The 24,934-nt window shown below is 50.4% G+C and overlaps 1 protein-coding gene across 1 annotated transcript in view; it reads left to right on the top strand.

The window, feature by feature from the left end:
- PLEKHH2 (pleckstrin homology, MyTH4 and FERM domain containing H2) overlaps positions 1–24,934 on the top strand; it is a 1,974,292-nt gene that overhangs the window by 1,608,264 nt on the left and 341,094 nt on the right. Inside the window, exon 23 of the mRNA XM_069608462.1 lies at positions 10,468–10,565. Within this exon, the coding sequence (XP_069464563.1) occupies positions 10,468–10,565 (98 nt within the window). The remainder of the gene's footprint in view (positions 1–10,467; positions 10,566–24,934) is intronic.

The raw sequence follows: 24,934 nt of genomic DNA, 5'->3' as shown, positions 1-24,934 counted from the left end.
ATTCCTCCAGAGCTGTCTATCCAACAACAAGATGATCTAAAAGATGTAGTTACCTCATGAACCCGATAGAGGTAGGCTAACATTCAAGATTAGCGTACGGTGTAACAGATGTCAACGGTGTACGGAGCTCTCCCACACTGAAAACCAAGGCGGCGGGAGGCGCTTGCTACTGTGGTACCGTCCTTGCGGGAGAACCGATAATAGACCAAACTGTGTTGAGCGAAGGTTGCAAACAGCAACATGATTTGAAAAAAGGAAATATCTGTTACTGAACTTTTAAAACCCAGGGAAAGACCAGCTGCATAGTGGTCCGGTGTCATGTGGGCACTTATTCGAAAGACTCTGAATTGGCACTCTTTTGCTAAAACTACAATTACCAGGAGGCACTTCGAGAGCCCGACGTAGGAGGTCATACAAGGGTCGAGTAAAACCCCTTGTACCGTTGAAAGTCTTTGACCCGTAACCAAGAGGAAAGCTAAGGGAAATTAATCTGCATTGTGAGAAAGCAAAGCGAACTGTATAACTGGCAAATGTGAATCCGGCTGAGGGATGCCTGCAAGGAGGGGTGAAGTACGATAACCCTGTAAACATTATGTTGACAAGAGTGTACCTAGCTGAGAGATGCCCACAGTGAAAGGTTGCTGAAAAGGACATTAAGACTCCTGAATACTACAGGTGAAAGGATTTTGAATTAAAGGCCGTAGTGAACCCGACAGAGGGAGGCTAACATTCAAGAGGATCGGAACCCGGTTGATGGGGATCCAGAGGTGAAGAGTCATCATCCAACATAAAGAATATGGAAAGGAACTTTTGTTTTGTTATTGTTGACACATCAAGCCCTCAGTGGCAAGAGACTTTTTTTTAGAAAAGAGACTTAACCACCGAAGGCACTGATATCGCTGAAAGGAACTGTAACCTCGTGCTGGAGAAGCCCAGGAGTGTGCTGTGCTCGGGAGACCTGCCTTGTCCCGTGCTAAAAAATGTGGGGAAGGGAGACCTCAGCTATAACATCCTGACTTCTCATTTTATGAACACTTCTTTCTTTTCTGGTGAATATCATCCCACACTATTTTTGTAACGTAACAGCAAGGATTGGCAATATTTGTTTTTAGTATAGGCCCTTTTTATTTGACAAAACACCAGTTGGACTGCTTTATTATTATTTGTTAGTAGTTGCTTGCTCCTATCTTAGATTTAGATTAGGTGTTTTCTTACCCATTTATACAGTTTAATAAACACCCTTGAACTGTGATCACTTGTGTCTCTCTTTACTGTTGCCTCCATGAGTTCCTTAAAGGGTGGACAAGTGAGGGAGGACCCCCTGGGTAGGGGGCTCTCGGGGGGGGGGGGGGGGGTTGGGGAGAAGCACCCATTGGTGAGCCATGGTATCCCCCTTTTTTCACAACCCATCTAACCCCTAGCCCTATTTATTTTACGGGAAACTACAACTCCCATTATTCCTCCCCACTTTGTCTTGACAAATGTACTGCACCAAGGAAGATGAGGAATGAGGTGAGAAGGATTACCTCCCCTGACTTGCATTGGCCCTGTCCCTGTAATGAAGCCAATCAGAGTCAGGCATGTAGCTCTAACAATGGCCACCTGCCCCAGTGAAAATAAAAGGTGGCACGCTCAGACACACTTTGAGCGAGGCAAGTTACGAGAAGGAACAGCTCTTCCGAGGCTGATGCAAAACAGGCGGCAAGAGTTGGAAGGTCAACAGGGCTGGTCAGAAACTGAGAGGATCGAGAGAATGCCAGGCAAGATTTTGCAAGCTTTCCGGGAGCCGTGAGTGTTCGAAAAGCAGAGCCGAGCGAGCAAAGAAAATAAACCTTCAAGGTGCCAGGAACAGCCTGCAATCCTCCCGGGTGAACGCCAGAGTTGGGGCGCAGCAGAGAAGGCATAGGGAACATTCTTGAGCTGCCAGAAAAAGATGAGAGATTAATTTAACACAACCAGTGAGTTATCAAGGGCAACAAAAGTCTGGTTGATGCTAAAGGGAAAGTGACTGTGATTTGAAAGTTTAAGGTGGCGCGTGTGCCGATAAAACGCAAATGAAGAGAGCAATTGTTAAAATAAATAGATACAGAGTAGCAGAGTGGTCCTGCGAGAGGAAGTAGCACATTCGGAAGTCTCTGTGAAATGTTATGAACTTTTGAAAGATATTACAAGTGGAGATCAAAGGAAAGAAAGTTAAATTAAAGTAAAATGAAATATGTGGAATGTGAAACACACCAAGAAGGCAAAAGTAAAATATAAAAACTGTGGAAAAGGCCAAGAAGGCAAGTGGAAGAGAATAAGAACTACAAGTGCCAAGATGCATTGGTGCTGCAAGGGAAGATTGTGAATTGAAGGAATATGGAAAGAGAGGTCAAAGTGGTCATGCAGAGGTGTATGTAAATTCCTTGCAGTTTCGAAGGTCTTCGACAGTGAGAGATCTTAGATAAAAACATGGGAAAGGGAACCCCCACGAAGAACATGACAGGCTCGAGCCCGGCAGAGGGAGGCCTGTGCCGAACTGTACGAAATTGTGTGATAAAACTAAACTAGACAAGTTCGAGCTCGGTAGAGGGAAGCCTGTGCAGAACTGTGAGAAATTGAGAACATATGAACTGAGTATTGATGACAAGGCGCCTGAAGCCTAAGGAAGAGATTGAACGACCAGAAATTGAAAGCCTATGATTGAACTGTTGAACTGTACCAGTAAGCCAAAGTGTGCAAGACTGATAGAACTGTGCCATCCACATATCCTTTGTCTATTAAGAGACTCTCTAGACCCTGTGGGGTGGAACCTTGGGAAGGGGGTTGGTGCTCAAGCCATTCTGACATTTCCTTTTGACACACTATTTTCCTTTTTGTATTCACTTAACACATTTGTTGTCTTGAGAAGGAGGGCAAGGTTTTCTTTGTATAGGCCTTTTTATTTTGACGAGACTGACTTTGACATATTTGTTATGATTTAATGGTTGAGATTACTCCCATTTTAGAGTTAGTTCCAGTTAGGAATTCTACCATCCCAAGCAAATTCGTAAATAAAGGTTTTTGAAACGTGTATCCATTGTGTCTGTGTCTACTAGTCGATATGAGTGCCTTCCTCACAATAGCTAAAATGTATATAGCGATGTGAGAATTGCTTACTTGTCCCTGAAGCATCGTACTAAGGACAGATAACGTGACTAGGCACGTCTAGCACCATGCTGAGGATTACAACAAGAGGTCCTTGACTGTAGGCCTAGAACTGATATACAGTGAGACGATCACTCAGAGCACCTTACTGAAAACTGATAACAAGGCGATGCTTTCAAGCGCCTTGCGAACAACTGATATGTCATCAGACAATAAGAATTGTGCTGATGAGAAGTGTCTTTGTGAAATGTTTACTTACATCCCACACTGAGTACCAGGTACCATAGTTTAGCATTAGAAGTGAAGAAACTGCCCATCAAGTTACATGTAATTTAATAATTAGGGGATTTCCAATTGGGCCTTAGATAAACACCATGACAAGCTCCCCTGGCAGAAGAATAGATGGGGCAAGCTGAGAAGGCGAGGAGCGGCTGCTGACAGACCTGTTGGTCTGTAGGCAATGCAATTAGAAGTTTGCATCTTACAAGATAACCTTTTGCATCGGCAATAAGTTGACTTCAATTTGTGCTAATGCTGGTCTTTCTTTATTGGGTGCTTTGAAACAGTATTTGATTCCTGTATAAGCGCCTAAGTATTATGCCTCTGTTCCAATTATGCCATTCTGTTCCGTTCTTCTCTATCCCTTTTTATAATATATGCTATCGTGAACATATTGCAGATCCAGTAGGTAGTGTTATTGTGCTTCTCCAGCATGGGGTCTGGCATGGATTCACATGCTCATGAATATTCCCCGTCGTCAGGCTGGGAATCCTCGGTAAAGAAAAAACCAGTATCAGTTTCGTTTCTGATCTGTCTTTCGTAGTAATAACCAATCACTGGTCTCTGCGTCATACTGACCACAGCCAATGACTGCCCTCTACCTAAGCACCGCCTCTGGCAGCCATCTTCAGATTTTTACCGCACGTTCATGTGTTGGGATCCTCGTGCTATTGCTCTCGAGCGTTAGTGCTATTTTTTCGCGCTTTTTCACAAAAACTTCGATTCTTTCGGTCAAAAGAGCCTCAAGCTCCACCGATCCTACATCCGATCAACGGGGACCCGTGTCGGATTCATCTGTGCCCCTCAAGGGTGAAGATTTCGTCGAGCTACACTTCGGAGGACTCCAGAAGCTTCTCAGGCCCGGTCTCGGAGATGGCCCAGGAGAAGGGAAGCTCGACGCCCGGAAAGCTGTTCAGGGCCTGCCCTGGATGCCAGCTGCAGAACGTCTTCAAGGAGGACGAACACTCTTTCTGCCTTTACTGCCTTCATGGGGACAAGACGCACGTGGAGAAGGACTGTGCGTTTTGCGGCAACATGTCGGAACGGACCATGAAGGACCGCCATCAACGTCTCGCCAGCTGGCTGGAGGGTAAGAGCCCGTCTGGCGAGAAGAAGAAGAAATCTGAGCGGTCTTCTAAGACCTTTGAGGGCGCCCCGGCGACGGGGGCCCAACATAAGGCCAAGCACCGCGAGTCCGCTGGCACCGGGAGCGCCGAACGGTCGGGCTCTACGGGCGCCAGGCAGGGCGCACCCTCCCCGGCACCATCAACCACGAGCCAACGCTCTGGGTCGGGTAAGAGGAAGGCCGAGCACCCGGCGAAGCTCCTGGAGAGACCCCGGTCGAGCTCTAAGGCAGAGGAGGAGCGTGGCAGTGCCCCCTCCCTCAAGGATAAGGCGGTGAGCGCACCTAAGGTGGTGAAGGCCTTGATCCATTCGACCAAGCCCTCTATCGAAACGGTCGCGGCGGCCCTGGCCCAGCCTGTGGAGGCTGCACCAGTGGTGGCGGCCTCGGGGCCCAGAATCTCCCTGCCTCCTCGGAGGGAGTCTTCTTTCGTGCCCATCGATAGGACCCCCGTGAAACCCTCCGTGGGGAAGAAGGGGGGGCAGGGCGTCGTCGTAGATTCGGCCTCAACCTCAGAAGAGGAACTGATCGAGGTCTTAAGCCACGGCCTAGGCGTGGAACAAGACCAGCCCGTCGGAATGGGCCCCGACGCAGGTGACGACGACGACATCGTCGAGGATACCGACGGGGCCCCTGCTCGCCCGTCGGATTCCCCTCTGCCAGCGCCGCAAGACAACTCAGCGGCCATTTTGTTGGCTATACAGTCCTTATGCTCCGAGATAAGGACGAGACTACCGTTACCGACGGAGGAACCTCTCCCGTCGGGGGATCCAGAACCGGGACCTTCTGGTGTTCCCCCTACCAAGAAAAGAAGGATCCATCCACCGCCTCCTTTTCAACCGTCGCGCCCCGTCCAGCCCTCCTCCCCGTCCACCCGAGGGGATGATACGGGGACTGACACGGCAGCGACGGGTACGGACGACGAGGCATACGACGAGGATTTTCCGTCGTCGCCTCCCACCAGGGCTTCTCCGCCCGACGAGATTGGATCGTTCCACTCAATGATCGCCAGGGCATCCGAGCTTTTCCAACTCTGCCCTGAGGAGAAGAAAAAGGAAGGCTTCCTTTACCAACGGCGCGAGGCCAAGAGGAAGACGGTCCTCGCAGTGCCTCTGTTGGATGACATTTGGGATGAGGGCCTTTCCCTCCTCAAGAACCCTTCCACGACGCCAGCGAAAAGAGACCGGTACGAGAAAAAGTACCGGGTCCCGGACTCGGCCCCCCTATGCCTCCGGGCGCAGCCTACCCCGGACTCCGTCGTCTCCGCGGCAGCCAGGAAGAAAGCGGGGGGGGTGCGGCCTCCACGTCGACTTCCCCGCCGGACGGCGAGGGAAAGAAATTGGATGCCATGGGACGCAGAGTCATCTCGTCGGCGGCGACGACGATTAAAGCGGCCAACGCCTTGGCTATCGTGGCCCGCTACGACAGGGAACTCTGGTACAAGATAGCTCCCCTGCTGGATTTTCTGCCGGACGACAAGAGGGCGGAGGCCCTTGAGATCCTGCAGGAAGGTGAGGTGGCCTCGGACCACGCCATCACCGTGGCGACGGACATCACCGACACTGGGTTCCGCCAGATGGGCAACGGCGTTTGCCTTCGACGTCGCGGATGGCTCAAGGCTACGGACTTTTGGCAGGACGTCCAGACCAGGGTCCTGGACATGCCCTTCGACGGGAACAACCTGTTTGGGAAGACAGTGGACGATTCCCTTCAGGCCATCAAGGCGGATACTGAGACGGCCCGGGCCCTTGGAGTACTGCAGCAACGGCGGACGCCCTTTCGGAGCGGCGGAGGCAAGGGCGCCTCCAAAGGTTCCGGCGGCGGTTTCGCTTCCTACCGTCAAGCGGCCCGCTCGTCGTCGCAAGAGGCCTACAGAGGACGAGGCAAGTCTGGCGGACCCCGCCGTCGTCGCCAAGGAGGCCAAGGCGGCAAGGCCGCGTCCAAGCAGGATTGAACCGGCCGTGGGGTCGGGCCCCCACCGAAGCACCCCGGTGGGAGGCCGGCTGGCGGGCTTCGTCAGCGTGTGGGAGTCCATCTCCACCGACCGTTGGGTGCTGGACGCCCTGGCCCGGGGCCACGCGCTCGAGTTTCAAAGAAGGTGCCCGCGCGTCCCCCCCGTGGCCAGGAAAGAACTTCACGTCCCTCAACTTCTCCTGGAGGTAAAGGCGATGCTCAGAAAGGGCGCCATCGAACTCGTCCCAAAGAGGCTTCGGGGCTCCGGAGTCTACTCGCGTTACTTCCTCGTGAAGAAGAAGACGGGAGGATGGCGCCCCATCCTGGACCTGCGACGCCTGAACAAGTTCATCAAGGCGCAGAAGTTCCGGATGGTCACCCTCCAGCACGTCCTGGGTCAGCTGGAGGAAGGAGACTTCCTATCGTCGTTGGATTTGGAGGATGCCTACTTCCACATTCCCATCCTAAAGGGGCACCGAAAATTCCTCAGATTCGTGGTCCAAGGGCGTCATTACCAGTTCAAAGCCCTTCCCTTCGGACTACGGTCGGCACCCAGGGTTTTCACCAAGTGCCTCGCACCGGTGGCGGCGCAGCTGCGCCGCGAGGGGATTCACGTCTACCCCTACCTGGACGACTGGCTCATCCGCGCCAAGACGAGGGAGCTCGCCGTGGTCCACACGGCAAGGACCGTCCAACTCCTCACGGACCTGGGATTCTCCGTGAACTACGCCAAATCCCACCTGGTGCCCGCGCAAGTCGCACTGTTTCTGGGAGCGAGGCTCGACACAGTGTCCCTTCTGGCCTCCCCGTCGGAGGAGAGGACCAGGACCATCTTGGGCAAGGTGCAACGGATGTTGGTGGCCGACGCGGCCAAGGTGAGGTCCATCAAGTCCCTCCTCGGGATGATGTCTTCCTGCATCTACCTCATTCCCATGTGCAGGCTCCGGATGCGCCCGTTGCAAGAGTTCCTGGATGCGCGCTGGATCCAGACGACGGGCAGCTTCGAGGAAAGGATCAAGCTCGACGAGAGTTTCCGACGAGCGATACGGTGGTGGGGCACCCGCGCGCATCTGACGGCGGGCATGGACTTCCAGACCCCAGCCCACCAGGTGACTGTGACCACGGATGCCTCCCTAGAAGGGTGGGGAGCGCACACCGAAAATCTGCACGCAAGGGGACTCTGGCTCCCGACGGAGAAGTCCCTGCATATCAACGTCCTGGAGCTCCGTGCAGTGTTTTGGGCCCTCAGGTCCTTCCTTCCGTCCCTCAAGGGCAAGGTGGTGAGGATCTTCACCGACAACACCACCACCATGTTTTACATCAGGAAACAGGGCGGAACCAGGTCCCCAGCGCTGTCCAAGGAGGCGCAGGACCTGTGGCATTGGGCCGTCGCCCAAGGGATTCTTCTGGTGCCGTTTCATCTGGCAGGGATAAAAAACACCATCGCCGACTCACTCAGCAGGGAGCTGCGCTCGTGCCACGAGTGGGAACTACGGCAGGATCTGGTGGATCGCCTCTTCCGACGGTGGGGCACACCCCAGATCGACCTGTTCGCGACGGCGACGAACACCAAGTGCCGGAGGTTCGCCAGCAGGTTTCCCCAGACGAGGAGCATGGGCGATGCTTTCTCGTTCCCCTGGGAGGGCCTGTTCCTCTACGCGTTCCCTCCCTTGCCTCTGCTAATCCGGCTCGTCAACCAGCTCAAGAGGTCACGGTGCAGGATGATCCTCGTCGCACCTGCGTGGCCGAGGCAGATATGGTTCCCGGACCTTCTGGACTTGTCGGCGTCCCCGCCAATCAAGCTGCCGGCGGACGCGGATCTACTCTCCAGGGAAGGAGGCGCCATCCTCCACCACGACCCGAAGTCGCTGAGCTTGCAGGCCTGGCTCCTGCAGCGCTAGAGTTTGGAGGATACGACATACCGGCCGATTGCAGAGAGGTTCTTGCAAAGGCCAGGGCGTCCTCGACTCTTAAATGCTACGGACACAAATGGAAGAGGTTCTCTGTCTGGTGCCACGCACAGAAGATTAACCCTCTACGGATTACGGCTCCCCAAGTGCTGCCGTACCTGCTGACGCTGGCCAAAGCTGGTCTGGCACACGCGTCCATCAAGATTCATCTTGCTGCGATCTCCCGATACACCAGAACCACGGGCCGGACGTCCTTGTGGTCTCATCGTCTGGTGAAAGAGTTCATGAAGGGACTGTTCAGATCGTTCCCGCCGGTGAAGGCTCCGGCCCCGGCGTGGGAGCTCAATGTGGTGCTGACCAAACTCATGGGACCTCCGTTCGAGCCTCTGCACTCGGCCCCGTTGAAGTTTCTATCGTGGAAAACAGCTTTTCTCGTGGCCATCACCTCCGCACGACGAGTGGGAGAGATCCAGGCCCTTTCCTGCAAGGCCCCGTACTTGACTTTCCACGACACGAGGGTAGTGCTCAGGACGCACCCCTCCTTCATGCCCAAGGTACCGTCGGACTTTCATCTCAACGAACCCTTGGTGTTACCTGTGTTCTTCCCGTCGCCTTCGTCGCCGGCTGAGAGGACTTTGCACTCGCTGGATGTAGCTAGAGCGCTGAAGTTCTACGTGGACCGCACGAAAGGTTTTCGGAAGACGTCACAACTCTTTGTGAACTTTGGACCTGTCAATCAGGGGAAGGCTCTCTCGAAGGCTTCCATCTCCAGATGGCTCTCCGGCTGTATCATGTACTGTCACCGGTTGGCAAACCGACCGCTGCCTGGCCGTCCGAGAGCCCATTCCACCAGAGCGATCGCAGCTACCACGGCGTTCCTATCTGGTGTGCCCCTGCTGGACATATGCAGGGCTGCTACGTGGAGGTCGACGCACACCTTCACGAAATTCTACTGCGTCGACCGGGATTCCAGGGAGGAGTCCAGGGTCGGCCAAGCAGTGCTGCGCAACCTGTTCGCCTGAGGTGAGCCTGGTGAGGAGGTAAGATGCTTAATGTTGAGTTGATGTGATGCTTAATGTTGAGCCTTTGCCACCTCCCGTGGTTGTGCATGTGTGTACTGCTATGTATTCTTTATTCATGAGCATGTGAATCCATGCCAGACCCCATGCTGGAGAAGGAACAAGTTACTTACCTGTAACTGTTGTTCTCCAGCATGGGTCTGGCATGGATTCACATGCGAACCCTCCCGCCTACCCCTCTGCGGCTCTTCACTTGGTCATACTGCCACTTCACGTGCTTCCAAATCTGAAGATGGCTGCCAGAGGCGGTGCTTAGGTAGAGGGCAGTCATTGGCTGTGGTCAGTATGACGCAGAGACCAGTGATTGGTTATTACTACGAAAGACAGATCAGAAACGAAACTGATACTGGTTTTTTCTTTACCGAGGATTCCCAGCCTGACGACGGGGAATATTCATGAGCATGTGAATCCATGCCAGACCCATGCTGGAGAACAACAGTTACAGGTAAGTAACTTGTTCCTTGTGTATATAGGTCGGGGAGGTACACATGCTTTGAGCTCCCACGAGGTGAACAAACAAACCCAATCAATCTATCCATTGTAGCAGAGCAAAACTCAGTGTTTTAATCAGATGAGAAAAGATGTTTTCTAGGGCTCTGAGCCAACGGCCGATTGCTACCCGGTCGCATGAAAAGTGTGCTAGATCCTTACTTCCAGCTAAACTGCGAGCGGGGGGGCCTTCATCCTTCCTGTTAGGGTCAGCTTTCTCAGTCTAGCCTGGCTGGTTCTACTGAACCTGCAATTTAAGCACTGTAACAATAGCTGTTATTATCCAATGTAATGGTACTCAAATCAAGATAATAGAACTCTGAAGGTTAAAGGGCTTAGCCTGCCCAGCGAGGACTTTAGCTTTGGAAGTGCAGGCATGTTTACACCATGACCGAGATGTGCGCTTAACCTGTTGACTAGCCACGTGAACATAATGTTTTTATATAAGCTTATCATAGAATCAGATATGGATGGTGTTGTTTAATCCCAAACTTGTTTTCCTTTATAGATTTGTGATATTATCTCAAAGTGGGAGCAGGCCTCTAAAGAACAGCAGCCTGGAAAATGTGAAGGTACTAAGACGGTGCGCCTCACATATAAGAACAGGTAGGCTCCAAATACTCTATAAGGTAGTTTTTTTAAATCTAAATTAGGAAACATATCTATGCCACAGTAGTCTAAAAGGCAGTTAATACATCTATGAGTAGAATTTAATAAGTTTGGAGAGATTATGAGAATATTTTCACAAATATATGCGCTTGCAGATTTCTTTAATTAATAAAAGTGCTTATGTATTTGTTTGGCAATCATGTTTGAAGGATTGAATATTTTTTATTGATTAACATTTTGTGTTCTTAATATCTGACAATGAGGAACATTTCAGTAGCTGTGTATTGTGTGGCCCTTCAGCGACTCGATTCAGGCTGGAGGATTTAAGCTCTAGATCCAGGCAGACAATATTTAAGCAATAATACCCTCACCAGCGGGCCAGACCATGAGGGCCTTAGCGATGGGCCCCAGCGGCGTTATCACCCATTCACAATATTGGCAAGGATATTAATGCTATTAGCAAGCTGGGTTTTAAATCTGCAGTGCTGATAGCATTGTATTTGTTTGAATGAATGGGACTCACGTTCACTGTATCCTGTTCATTCAAACTAATACTCATCTAAGATGGCTGCCATGGAAATGGAAGAGGGGCTCCTGAACTACTGCTCTTGCCTGCAGGTGCTGTGTTGGTATCAAAACGTGGGTGTCATGCACTCGCTGTATGCTTAACTAAAGTCATTTTAAAGGATCACCTAAATTTAGTGTATGGAATTGATGTACCATCTGTTAATTCTCAAATTACATACTTTTTCACTTTTACATTCTTTACAACTTAATTAGAATGTTACCGCTATAAGCATCTTCTGCATCTATTGGACGGTGGGACTGAACTAGAGAAAAATGTGCAAGCGAGCGCTGCCATAGCTAAGTTCTCATGCCGTTTTAAGAATTAGGTCCCCATCTCTGTAATTAAAGATGCATGCTACTATAGCTCTTAGCATCTGTGCACTCTTTCCACCAGGAAGTGCTGTGAGAAGAGCGGTGTAACAGGCACTTCCAAGAATATTTTCTCTACGAATAGTTCCATAGGTTCATGGACAGCTGTCTTTGGCAGGCCACTTATATGTATATTGTTCCTTTGGAATCTTGATTCCAGGTCGTCATTGTTGGCTTTCAGTAACACAAGTTCTTTTTTTAGTGGTGTTATATCTGAGTCATAGCTGTCCCTTGGGATTTCGGCATCACCCACTTCGTCCTACGCCCACACCACTGCTCCACCATATGCTGCAGCAATTCGACTCTAGTTCTGAGCCAATCAATCTTGTGGTCTTGTTGTACAGTAGCATTTTTTAATTCTTTAAACATGTCTTTCACTCCAGGTTCAAGTTTTGCCTTTTCCTGCATGGACGCATATCTTCCTGATTCAGGCGTTTTTCAGGAATCCCCAATGTTTTCTGTACTCATTGATTCCTGTGATTCCTGTGGTATTACAGCATAACCATCCAGCTTTGAGTTCCTCTTGGCACACCTTGGGTGTGCCCTCTTTCTGGAGTATTATTGCACCGGCAAGAGTACACCGACATTAATAATGACCTTGAACTATTAAGTAGTTGTGAGGCAGGAGCGCAAGTGTAGATCCCTTAAAACGTAGTTCATGTTTGCAACCAGAGCACTCAAAAGGCTTTACAGAGGGACACACACGTACTAGTTTAGGATCCAGATCAGCTACCAAAAAAGTGTAGCTTGCAATGGTCAAGCTCCTCCTGTACCTGCGCAGCAACAAGCTGGTGTGCATAGTTTCACACCACCAGCCTCCGGTTCACTCATGCTCAATTCTCGCTCAATGCCAAGGGCAGTACACTTGTGTTGCTTTGTCCTCACCACTACTTTTTGCTGGTCAGTGCCCATGCAGCATACTGATCACCTCGTCAATAAGGCAGCTTGCAGGGGGTGAGGGGGCGGCTCACACCACCCTCCACCATGCTTATCTTGCAAAATGGAGTCAATGGGGACTCCTGGGGTGATGCAAAAACAACCACATCCCTGCGGCCACTCCTCGCTCCGCCGCATGGCTATGCACACTCAGGCAGTGAATTCAGGGAGGTCTGCCACAGCTTTGCCTTAGGCTACACATGAGTGCCCTGCAGTCACCACCCCACGTACGTCCACATAAACTCCTCCAAGTCTTCTCTGTCACAGGGGTCTCTCAGTTCTGTTCACATCCTATGCGGATCACCTATTTTAATAAGGATTTTGTGTCGAATTTTTGGTTGTTTGTGGAGGCTATTATGCAACCATCTTACGACGGCTCACTAGCACCCCACCTGAGCAGGTTGCTGTTACAGTGCCTCACTCTGAATGATCATGGGAAGTAGCAGCAGGAGTTGGCTTCGGTGTTGGTCCCTAAGGCACAAACAAGGAAACAATACTCGGAAGACCTAAGTCTGTACAGGTTCAGCAGGAATACAACAGTGACTGTCTCCTGAAACAGGATCCAGCACTCTGTACATTTGTATGGCACAATGGACAATACAGAGGCGCAAAAAAGGAAAGTGACAAAGATTGCCTGCTGTAAACCCAGCCGCCAAACTCTGGATAATGGTATTACATAAACACAGTAAAGACAAGAACAGTACGATAGAACATCACAGTAATATCCAGGGAAAGAACATCAAATCAAACCTGGTTCAAGACGGAGAACAGGAAGTAAGAGCATGAGTAAGAGGACTAAAATCTAAGCACGTGTGTACAGTGGACTGACAAAGTTGACGAGAATAAAAGAAAAGTGGACTGAACTACAGGCTAGATATAAGGAAAATGTGCACAGAAACTCTGGAAAAGCAGACTAGAAACTATGGACTGCAATCAAGGAACAGCGAACTGAATTGCCGAATGAGAACACGGAAACCGAGAACAGAAACTCTGGACTAGAATCCAGGGAACTATGAATGGAAACTCTGGACTGGGAACATGGAAACTGCAGACATGGAGCTTTGGGCAGCAGGTAGGAACATGTGAACTGTGGGCAGAGGGCAGGTGCCTAAAGACAGAGCTGAAAGGGCAGAAGTGCAGAGAGAGCAGCAGGGTGGTGGAAGTGCAGGGTGCAATGTATAGGTTTACATACAGAAATTAAGTTGATAGAGGCGATTTGAAAAGCTAGGTCTGAACAGTTGTGGAGTAAACACTAGTATATATGGAGAAACATAGAAGCATGTCAGCACAAGGGAAACTAGATCTACTTTTATCATAATTTCCCCTAAGTAGTTTGCCAGACGTTTTCATTTTTAGTTTTGGCTATCAGGGGGTGATTTAATGCCACCAATAAGCCAACACTATTTCACTGGAGTAAAGATAGGGGGGGATCTGGGATGTGAGGAGGGACACACAGTTTGTGGATGTTTGGCTTTTACCCACCCATATAATGGCCATGTCCATGCTAATCTCCGGTAATTCCTGCCCACTACCCGTCCCTTCTTGTCCAACACGTATTCTCAGGGGATCTCTAGAATTAGCTAGCTATCTCGGTCACGTTGCATAATTAAGCTTGGTCTTGTATAGGGTCTGCCAGGGCTATTTCTAAGCAATGTTCTGTGAGTAAATGGCTTAATTGCAGCTGGAAATGCGCCTTTAATGTAAATAAATAAAAATGTCTTAACCATGAGTGACATCAGCCGTTCTTGGAACTGTCCCTTGCAATTTAGTCCTACTACAAACAAGCACTGGCAAAGCCAACCGTTTTGGCTTGTGTAATGGCACTGTATAGGCTTTTGGCAGGCACTGATCTGCTATGCCCAGGTGCTCTCACCATTTTCCAGCTGTGACATTTTATAACTGGGTAGTTCCATTAGGAAAGTGCCTGACAAATACCTATATTATGCTTACACAAATGCCAACACTATTGACTTTGATAATGCAAGTTATTATTTAAGCCTCCCTTTACTTACGTTTAGGTTGATTCATTCAGTCAGTTTCAAGATGCGTGTTCTTAGGAGCCTTTGGAACTAAATAAATTACATACAAAGATTTCCCTTTCAGAATGCCAATTGTGTGACATGAAATCGGACCTTTCTAAGGATTTCCAAATGCCTGCCAAGAGTTATACTGTACCAGTGTCCTTGTCAGCATTGAACCTCAAGGATTATCCTTTATGTTGCATTGCTTCTAGAAGCAGGATACCACCAGAGGCATGGGTTCCTATGGCTCCTAATAACAGTTTTGGCTTTTGTATAAGTATTAGGCATTTGCCAGGCACTGCAATGATATGCACAGGTACTCATGCCATTTTGCAGTTGCTACCATCGATGGTCAGTTAATGCCACAGCGACACTGCCTGCCAACTATCTTTCCCATCCCTACACAAAAGCCAAATCTGTTGGCATTGTCAATGCTTGCTTTATATTGATGTAATACTTTGATGTTTTTTGTTGTTGTGAAAATCAAAGTTTAATGACTTTTTAGTTATAGCATTAGAGTATTCAACGTATCTCTCTTCCTAACAACAATTATAACTATTTCCCCCTCCCTTCCCACCCCCCACCCTCTCCCATAGATGCGGGTCAGAGAGATACATCTGCAATAGCAAAAGGGTTCATGATTAGTACTTCATAAAACTTTTAAGGACTACAGCATCGTTCACACACTCAAGCTTTGGGCGCGGTACTGCCCGTCTGACATGCTCCATCCCGTGAAACATGCCTCCCCTATCAAGGCATAGCTCCCAGAAGTCCAGCGCGTCAGGCCCTCCTCCCTTCAGGCCTCCACCACCTCAAGTCCCACGTCCATACTTCTCAAAAAAGGGAAGCCACACTCCTTCAATGTTTGTCTTGGATTCATCAATTAGATGCGTTAGAAATTCCATATCATAGATAACTCGAACTTTGATGACCCATTCCCTCTCCCTAGGCATGATCGCACATTTCCACTTCTGGGGTAGGCAACACTTAGCTGCAACCCTGTGCAGTCACCTGATCCCCGCCTACCTCAATTCCAAAAAGGAGGAGCCACACGGACATGGATCTCTCGATTCCGTTCCACCCCCTTAATCCAGGACGGCACCTCTTCTCAATACATCTGTACTACCGGGCATTATGCATGTAGTCCCCTATCTTAGTCTGACATTTCCAGCAGTGTAGGTCATAACCCGCTTTCATCCTGGCTATCCTCTGCGGCGGGTAATGCCCTCTATGGAGTACCTTCAGGGCCTGGTGCCGGAAATGGAGTGAGGCTGTTGAGCGGTAGGCCCGCTTACACATCTTGGACCATCTCTTATCGTCAATTTCCTCCCCTAAGTCTTTCCCCCATTGTGTCTGCGCTGGCGATGGGTCCCTTGGAGTTGCAAACATGAGGAGTCTATAGAGAGAGGATATAGCCCCCTTAGCACCCCGCCTTGAAATGAGGAGTTTTTCAAACTCTGTAAAATCCCTTCTGAGGGTATCTCCCCGATTAGATTCCGTGAGTACCCCCTTCAGCTGGAGATAGCTGAACGGGGAGAGATTGCTAAGCCCCAGGGGGTCCTCCAAATCTTTCAGGGACATAAAGGATCCCCCGCCCACATCTGACCCGCCCTACTGAGGCCCGCCTCGTACCATAGTTGAAAGGCACTGGGGTCATCAATCTTGTCTCTGATTGGGGGGCCCAGATGCAGCTCAGATGGGAGGGCCATGTCGTGAGCCACCTATAGTACCCCCTTCTTTCCAAACAGACCACAGGACCCCCAGTATCGGATTCTGTAAAACCCTCCTAGAGATGCGTACCCTATGGACCCAAAGCCACTCATCCAATCTAACCGGAAGCCAGGACCTCATTGTCCATTGCCACCCATTGTTTCTCTGTCCCCGGGGTAAAATGATCCACCAGTATCCACTTAACTGGGAGGCCCTGTAATAGGTTTCCAAGTCCGGGAATCCCACCCCACCCTCTTCCTTGGGTCTGGTCAACACCTCGTAGGAGATACTATGCGTCTTGCCTGCCCATATAAATCGTAGGAGGGCGTGCTTCACCTCTGTCAAAAATGTTTTGGGTACCTGTGTCGGAAGCATTTGAAACAAAAATAAAAACTTGGGGAGAACCACCATTTTTACCAGGTTAAGGCGTGCCATCCATGAGAGCCCCGATCTTGCCCACCTTTCGATGTCCCTCCTGATCGATACCCAAAGGGGAAGGAAGTTGTCGAAGAGACTTTCCGAACTGTGCGACACCTGGATGCCCAAGTAGCGAAACCTATCCCTCTGAACGCAGAAGGGGAGCCCACCCACATATTCCACCTCGGAGCCCACCAGGTTGCCTGCCATGAATGCCACCGATTTCCCAAGATTAACCTTGAACCCAGAAAGGTTTCCATACCGTGTCAATCCCTGCAGTATCCGGGGTACTGTCTGAGACGGTTTGGTAATATAAAGCAATGCATCATCGCAAACAACCCGATCTTACAATGAGTTTCCACGATCCTCACCCCAGTGATTCCCAACGTTATTGCATACAGAGGTCGCCCAAGGTTCCATAACCAATGGGTATATGGGGGTGACAGAGGGCATCCCTGTTTCGTGACCCTCTCCAGGGAGAACCATCCCGACTCAGTCCCATTTGCCACCACCCTGGCTGAGGGACTGGAGTACAATGCCGACATCCAGCCCATCCACCTCGGGCCCATCCCAATTGACGTGAAGACCTCTCCCATAAATGCCCAGCTAACCCTGTCAAAAGCCTTTTCGGCATCCAGGGCTAATAATATATCCCCCTTGTCGCGGACCGGCCTTGAGTTCAACACATGCAGGGTTTTCGCATATTATCAGAGCCTTGTCTGTTCATCACAAACCCCACCTGATCCGGGTGGATAAAGCGAGGGAGGTATCTCTCCAGACACATTGCCAGAATCCTGGCGAAGACCTTGGCATCTGTATTCAGGAGGGAGATGAGCCTATACGAGCCACAGTCTATCGGATCCTTAGCCGGCTTGGGAATCACAGCAATTAGAGCATGTAAGAACATAGGCGGGATTGTTTCCTGACCTCTAATATGATTAAACAGCTTGGCAAGTGGTTCCGCCAGGATTGGTTGAAACTGCTTATAGAAGTCAGCCGTGTAACCATCACCTCCTGGGGCTTTCCCTGCTTTCAGTCACCTCTTCCGGCGTTATCTGCCCCTCTAAGACCTCTGTCTCTGTCAGCCGGGGCAGCGGGTGGTTGGCCAAGTAGGCCTGGATGTCCTCCAGTGACTCACCCTCCCGTCTAGTATACAGCTCTTCAAAACTTTCTACAACTTCTTCCCTCTTCCCCGCAGGCTGCCCCCTCTGTCTCTGATGGGTCCTACCCTCCTCTCTATTCTGCCTCCCCTCGTTCTTTGTGCTAGGAGGGTACCCACCCTATCACCCGTTTCATAGTACCTGTGTCGCATATATCTCATCCTCTTGACCACTTCCCCTATAAGGACTATATGTAGTGCCTGCCTCCTCTCTTGTATCTCACCCAGGAGGGCCTCCCGGTCTTCCCCTCTACGGGTGAGTCAGGTTTGCAAGTCCCTCAATTTGTCCCAGAGCCTGTTCTCAATGAGCGCCCTTTCCTGTTTACGTTGGGTTCCCTCCGCAATCAGGAGGCCTCAAAAGATGGCCTTAGCCGCTTACCAAACCATCACCATCCCTGTGTCCCCATTGTCATTAGTTTCAAAATATGCCTTCATTTCATCCTTTAAAAAATCCCTGAAGACTCGGTCCCTAAGGAGCGTATCATTGCAACACCATCTAAAGGTCCTTGGGGTGCCTTGAAGTGACCAATTGACCACTAGAAGTTTGTGGTCAGACCAGGTAATAACCTCTACCCTAGGTACCCCAAACTCTCCTCCCCCTCCTCACAGGCTGGCAGTAGGTCAATCCTTGTATATGTGTGGTGTGGGGGTGAGAAGAAAGTGTAGCCTCCCGGCCCTGGACATGACTTGCGCCATATGTCAACCCAATAGTGCTCCCACATGAGATTTCGCAGGGCAATATTAGCCTTTGTAGTCTCCTTAACCCCCGTATCCTTAGCTGACCACCAATCTAGTTGGGGGTCCGTTATAAGATTAAAATCTCCACCTAGTATCATGGCCCCTTCAGCCCACTCATCCATCACCCCAAAGATCTGTCTCAAAAACCATATCTGTCCTATATTTGGTGCGTACAAGGTGACAAGTATGATTCGTTCACCCTCGCAGAAATTACTTTGACCCCGAGAAACCGCCCTCCAAAGCCCCTCTTCGTTTCTACACTTGTGAGGTGGAGTGACTTGCCCAGGAGTATGCCTACCCACTCCTTCTTAGTGCTCCTAAGAGAAGCCCAGAAATTCCTCCCGATCTCCTTCCCTCTTATCGCCGACTCCTTACCCTGTTAGTTGTGGGTTTCCTGTAGGAAGAGGACCATTAGCTGCTGCTTGCGAAACATGTTGCTAGTTAAAGATCTCTTGTTTTGGGAGTTCAAGCCTTTAACATTGAGTGTGCCCACCGGTCCTTCAACCATTGTCCTTAGTCTTGTTCCCTAGAACCACCCCTTGATAAAGCCCATTGCAACACATTAATCTACTTTATAATCCTGCTGACCCTTCCCCTATCCATGTCCCCCAGCGCTACCTCCTTTCCCCTCCCCCTCCCGCCCCTTTCCCCATGTCCCACCCTATCCTCACCCCTCCCCTCCTTTGAGGCGTCTGTCTCCATCCCCCAAAACGAACCACCAGGGACCCGTCCGTAGCCCTAAACCTTCCGGCCAGTAGGTGTCCCCAATCCTAAGCTATCTTCCTATAAATTTGCATTCAGCGTGTTCCAGTGATCCTAAGCAGGATCTCCTCGATTTCCCCCCTCCCTGACCTACCCCCTACCCCAAGCACAATGTATTCTCCCAACGATTCATGTGTCTCACATCCCTTCAATCGTAAATGCCGACAAGCTGGTGCCTTGTCCGCCACAGGAGTAGTAACAATAACCATTAAACCATTAAACTAGGGGGCAAACCCATCTCGTCGGGGGCCCCAACCATATGATCCGCTTTCAGTCAATCGCCCCCCATGGGGGCAGCAAAGGTGTCCCTCAGAAGCAAAGGGGGGGGTGTCTGGTCTTTTGAAATGTCCGGGTGCCCTTCACGTTGGCCTTCCCGCTAAGCGCATCTGGGCCACAGGGACCCTAACTGGATCCAAGTCCCCCTCCACCTGGCCCCCTGCGGGGCCCGCCCGGCCTCCCACCAGGTCCTCCGTGACTCTCTGAATATCTTCCTCCGATACCAGATGGTGTTTCTCCCCTTGCCACTCAAACGTCAGATAGAAGGGGTGGTCCCAGGGATATCTGACGCCCTTTTCCTGTAGCCATCTGGTGAGGTTACCACATTTCTTCCTCTTCAACAGCATGAGCGCAGACAGGTCTTGGTAGATGGCGACCGTGGAGTCCCCATATTGTATGCTCCAAGATTCTTGGCCTTTTTCAAGGATCCTAGCTTTATCCCTATAATAGTGTAATCTTGCTAGCACTGAGCGTGGACCCCTTCCTCCACCTACAGCACGGTGCACTCTGCCCATTATGATCTCCTCTCCTGCGTCTACCCCCAGAACAATCCGTATTATATCCTGTACTTTGCCTTCCAGTCCATGTGGGCTTTCGCCCTCCGATTCCACCCGGCCAAAGATACGTAGGTTGTTCCTCCTCTCCCGTTTTTCCATGTTGTCAACTTTCAAACGTTAATTCCTCTTCACGCCGTTGTACTTCCATGAATCTCGCCTCCATCTGAGTTTCCAAGCGCGCCCCGATAGCTGATTGTTCTCTACCCCCTCCATGCGGTCCTCCAACATGGATACCTTTGACGTGAGGTCTGCTAGTTTGGCCCCCATGTCAGTCCTTATCCCCCTCATCTCCTACAGGATCATCTGTATGTTGTTCTGCATGGTACCCAGGTCAGGGGCCGGTGTGGGGGGGCCCCCAGATGCCATTTCTGCACTACCGACCTGAAACTGGTATTTCCTTCCAGCTCATGGAGGTTGTACCACGGCATAACTATGATAGGCAGACTCAGGGAGGGTCCTGAGCTATATATGTGAATACGGTTGATGTGCAGATAGGGGGCAAGAATGTTGTTGTGGTACTACACCGGCAGTCTCCTCACACGAAGCTCAACGCTTAGCGGGGGCCCCCTCAGGAACAGAGGCCAGTCCAAAAAGTGTATTCAATCTCTGCCACCTAGGCCACGCTCCGGATCTCTAGGAAGTACACTGAGTTACCTATCTGCACCAGTGTGTAGTCTACCCCCGCTGTTCAGATATGTGGGTTAGATGTCAAGTCGAGGGGGAACAGTATCCTTACAGGGCTGCTGTGTGGAGCCTCCTCGGGCCTCAATGGAGCTTTCTGAGCCCTCTAGTACCGGGAGCACCTCAGCCTGGTATTTTCCCACTTTGCTCGCGTCTGTCTCCAAAGTGGCAGGCAACGGGCAAGCCCAGGCACCACAGCAGAGGGAGAAACAGAGGTCCGTGCGTCTCGTGGGCCCAGTTTTGGGCAGCGTTGGGTGCCGCAGTGATGCAGGTTACCAGCACTAATACTAGGACCAGTGAGGATCCTTCAAGTGTTCATCATGGATCTTAAAGTAACTCATCAGGGATCTCAATGCCCAGTCTTGAGATGGAATCACCAAAGTGATCCTTGTAGAAGTTGGCCTCCCTTGATATAGTTCCACTAATTGAGGCACCTTGTGCTTCCAAAGAACTGCTCACACAGAGATGGCCTGGCTTGATCACTCAGGGGGATGTCCCTTCTTTTACAGTCCTCACCTGCGTCTCCATGTGGCCTCTGTTCGTGTGCATGTGTCTCTTCTGTGCGCGGGGGGCGAGGAGGCAAGAGCGGCCCTCCCAGATCCTCTCCTGCTCTCCCCTGCAGCGTCGGGTGCCCCTAGGCACTGCTGCTTAGGCTCCGCTCTGCCGCGCTCCCACAGCAATTCCAAGGGCTTCTCCGTGTCCCAGTGTGATTACTGTGGTCCCGGGGGAAGGGAGGGGAGACCGGGTCCGATCACCGGGGCCGCAGCAGCTCGATGTCCTACAGGTGCCGACACCGCATGGAGCGCACACGCTCCCCGTTGGTTGCAAAGGGGCACCGGCGTCCCGCAGGGCCGTCGGGCCAGATCCTCCTGCTCCCCTCTGCTGTCCTCAGGCGTCCTGGATGCGCACTGAAGGCGGGGTCCCCCGGGCGAGCAGGCGACACAGGTGTGTCTGTCAGGTCGCCGCTGCCTGGAGGAGATTCACCGCCTCTCACGTCCTCAGGTCCGCCGGGGGGCTCGCGGCTCAGGCTCGCCCTCCACTCCCTCCGAGGACTTTGTTTTAGGCACGGTGGTGGCGGAGGTGATATCTCGATGCAGGGGCCACCCCCGTTCACTGGGCTAACACCTCCAGGTGGGTAAGGTGGTCAGCCACACATTTCTGCTTCTTTTATGGGGATTGGGCTCCCATTTCCATGCAAACTCCTCAGGATTCCTGGGGCAGTGGACAGAGCTACAGGCTCGGGTGGACATCTTGCCTTCACCCCCCGGTGGCCTCCCCCACTTTGATGTTTTTAAATGTTAGAGTAATTTCTATTCACGAAAGGCTGCATGGGACAAAAATAATTAAAACAAAAATGTAATTAGTCAGTGATGCGGCAAAAGACCTCACTCACTAAAACAGGTTAGGATCACAAGATCAGTCAGCAGATATGTTAGGAGTCCCTTTGAAAAGTATGGAAAAGCTGTAAAAAGTAAAACCATTCCTAACACTAACCCCAGACAATACACTTTGAATATGTATAAGAACAAATGAAACACTCAGAATGAATATGCATGCGCACCCCAGAGAAACAAACGCTACATCACAATACCATACATCTTCAGCCCCACTAAAGCACAGCATCCCACTACACATGCACCTCCCCAGCCACACACGAATCCCCTGGGCAACACATACGCACACACACTATTCTTGGTATATCGATTGCAAAGGAAATAAGCAATGTGCATATACAAAACATTCAGAATATGCATACACACACGCATGCACGTGCAAGTTTGGAGCACTATAAGGTCATATGCGTGCAATGTTCACATGCCCATGCAATACACTCAAAATGTATGGAAGCGAGCACAACAGACAATAGGTTCCAAATCGCCAAAAACACACAATCTGCAAATAGAATATGCTCCAGATATATGGACTGTGAGAAACCTGAGGGTCGTTTACACATATGGCCAAGGAAAGGCCATCGCTCTTGGATCCCGATCCTGGGGGTGGAGAAGCGAGAGAGGATCACCTGGGTGAAGGGTCCTTGGGGATTGGGAATAAAATGTTCTCAGGCGAGACATGGTATTCCGGATTTCCCTTCCAGAAAGAAACCTCTATTCCAGAGGCAGTTATGGGATATTGTTATCCATGTCCTACTGACCAAGAAAAGGATATGAGATGCCACCAGTCCAGGCGTATCAGAAGGAGGGCCAAAAGGGTTAAACATAAGATGGGTGATGCATGCTATCCCCCTTCCCCTATTGATGACCAATCTAACCCTTCCTCAACCTTCTTGGGCTGTTATAAACTAGTTCCCCTTATTTTTCCACATATGACTCTTGACAGTACTGGGACGAAGAAGATGCTATTAAGGGCAATGAAGATTACAGGTTGTCCCCACTTTACTACTGGGACGAAGAAGATGCCTACTAAGAGCTTGGAGGGTCAGTCATGTCCCTTTAATTATGGTCAGACAGGACTGATGGGCATCCACACCTGCAGCCTGTCAAGGGGCCCAGGTGTCAATGGGTGTATATGGAGATCAGCCAGAAAGAGAGAAGGAGTGAGACAAGGCGAGCAATGGAGACAGAAGCAGAAGACCTGTGTGAGGGGGCAGCCGTGCTGGGACCAGAGACTGAGCCAGGACGCCAGCAACTATCCCAGCTGACTTCGGGGACCCGATGTGACTGGGCTGTGTAATTTCCCCAAGCCTGGGAGCCTCCATACCTCAGACTGAGCAGCAGGAGCTGCTGAAGAGGCAGAGCAGAGAGGACGCTGCCTGCGTGCCGATAGAAGCATTGAAGCTGTTGGTGTGTGGAGAGAAGCACACGGCAGGCCAGCAGGGTTCAACGCCGGTTAGATTTCACGACTTCTAAAGCAGAAGGGAAGTTGTGGGTAGTAACGGAGAAGAATCGCAGAAGACCGGTGAGTGTCGGGAGGGCATAGAGTCTCTGGGGCGCTCCAACAGGACCGCGAGTGAACAACGGACCATAATATGGAAGCAAATAAATGCTTATTGAATACTGAACTAAAGGGAAACTTAACATTCACACCAAAAAGTGCATTTTGAATATCGAACTGAATAGAACCTTAAATCTGAGCAACAAAACATGCACATTGAACACTGAACTGAATTGAGTACATGTTGCACGACGATTTAATTCAAACATCAAAGTCAAGAGTATTAAAGGTGAAAAAGAACCAAAAAGTGCACGTTTATGAGTGAATGCAGTGTGGCAAGGCCAGAGCTTGCCACGGGGTGTGTGACAGGTTGTGGCAGGGCCACAAGGCTAATAAGGAGAAGCCAGAGAAGTGCACAAATACCCATAAACCTAAGATGCCCATAAAAGGAACTAAGTCAAGGTGATTTGGTGCACAGGAGCAAGTGCAAAGGAACCTGTGTATGTGTGTTTGCGCTGAAGAGTCCCGGGGCCTTGATTGAGTGACCTCTAATGGGTGGACTGTGTGGTCTAACAACTGTGCCTTGACCAGAGAGCCCTGAATGATGAAATATAAGGACACCGAGCAACAGCTTAATGAAGCCACTGCATAAGAACTTGCAAAGTGAGCCATAAAGAAGGTCAGGTTTACCTGGTGTTTTGTTGAGAAAGACTGTAGCAAGAATAAGTGGCAGAGTTGAAGTTTTGGGGAAGAGAACCCTGAGACTTAAAGGAGAACCGCCCTTGCTGTCTTGAGAGCTGAGTCTCAAACCCCATTTGCGGTTGGATTGTGCTACTTGAAACTTGGGGAAGGGAAACCCAAGATTTGGTTTTGAACTGTATCACCTTGAATTGGAGAAAGGTGATTTTGAGACTTTTACATGGAACTTTCTTATGCTTCGGGAAGGGGAGCTGAGAGAAAGCTGCAAGCTGGATGAGGCTCCGAGCTTTGAGTTGAACACTATTTCTTTTGACTTTGACATCTCCACACATTGATTCATTGTGGTTGTGAGGGCAAGGATAGGTTTTGGACACAGACAGACTTTTAAATTGAACTCTTTGACTCAGACTTTCTTCAGTTACGTTCAGGTAGGGAAATCCCACCTTAGCATAGGGCAAGTTATCTACCATCCAGACATTTCATTTAATACATCATCTTATTTTGATCTTTAAGTCTGTTGTCTGTGTCTTACTTCACTATGCCTTCACAGGACCCACAGAGAAAACGCTCAGGATAAGCAAA

Source organism: Ambystoma mexicanum, chromosome 4q (assembly GCF_040938575.1).
Source record: "Ambystoma mexicanum isolate Mex_15411 chromosome 4q, UKY_AmexF1_1, whole genome shotgun sequence".
Lineage (NCBI taxonomy): Eukaryota > Metazoa > Chordata > Amphibia > Caudata > Ambystomatidae > Ambystoma > Ambystoma mexicanum.
Note: the sequence above shows the minus strand (reverse complement) of the source record. Positions and strands in the feature narration are given on the sequence as shown.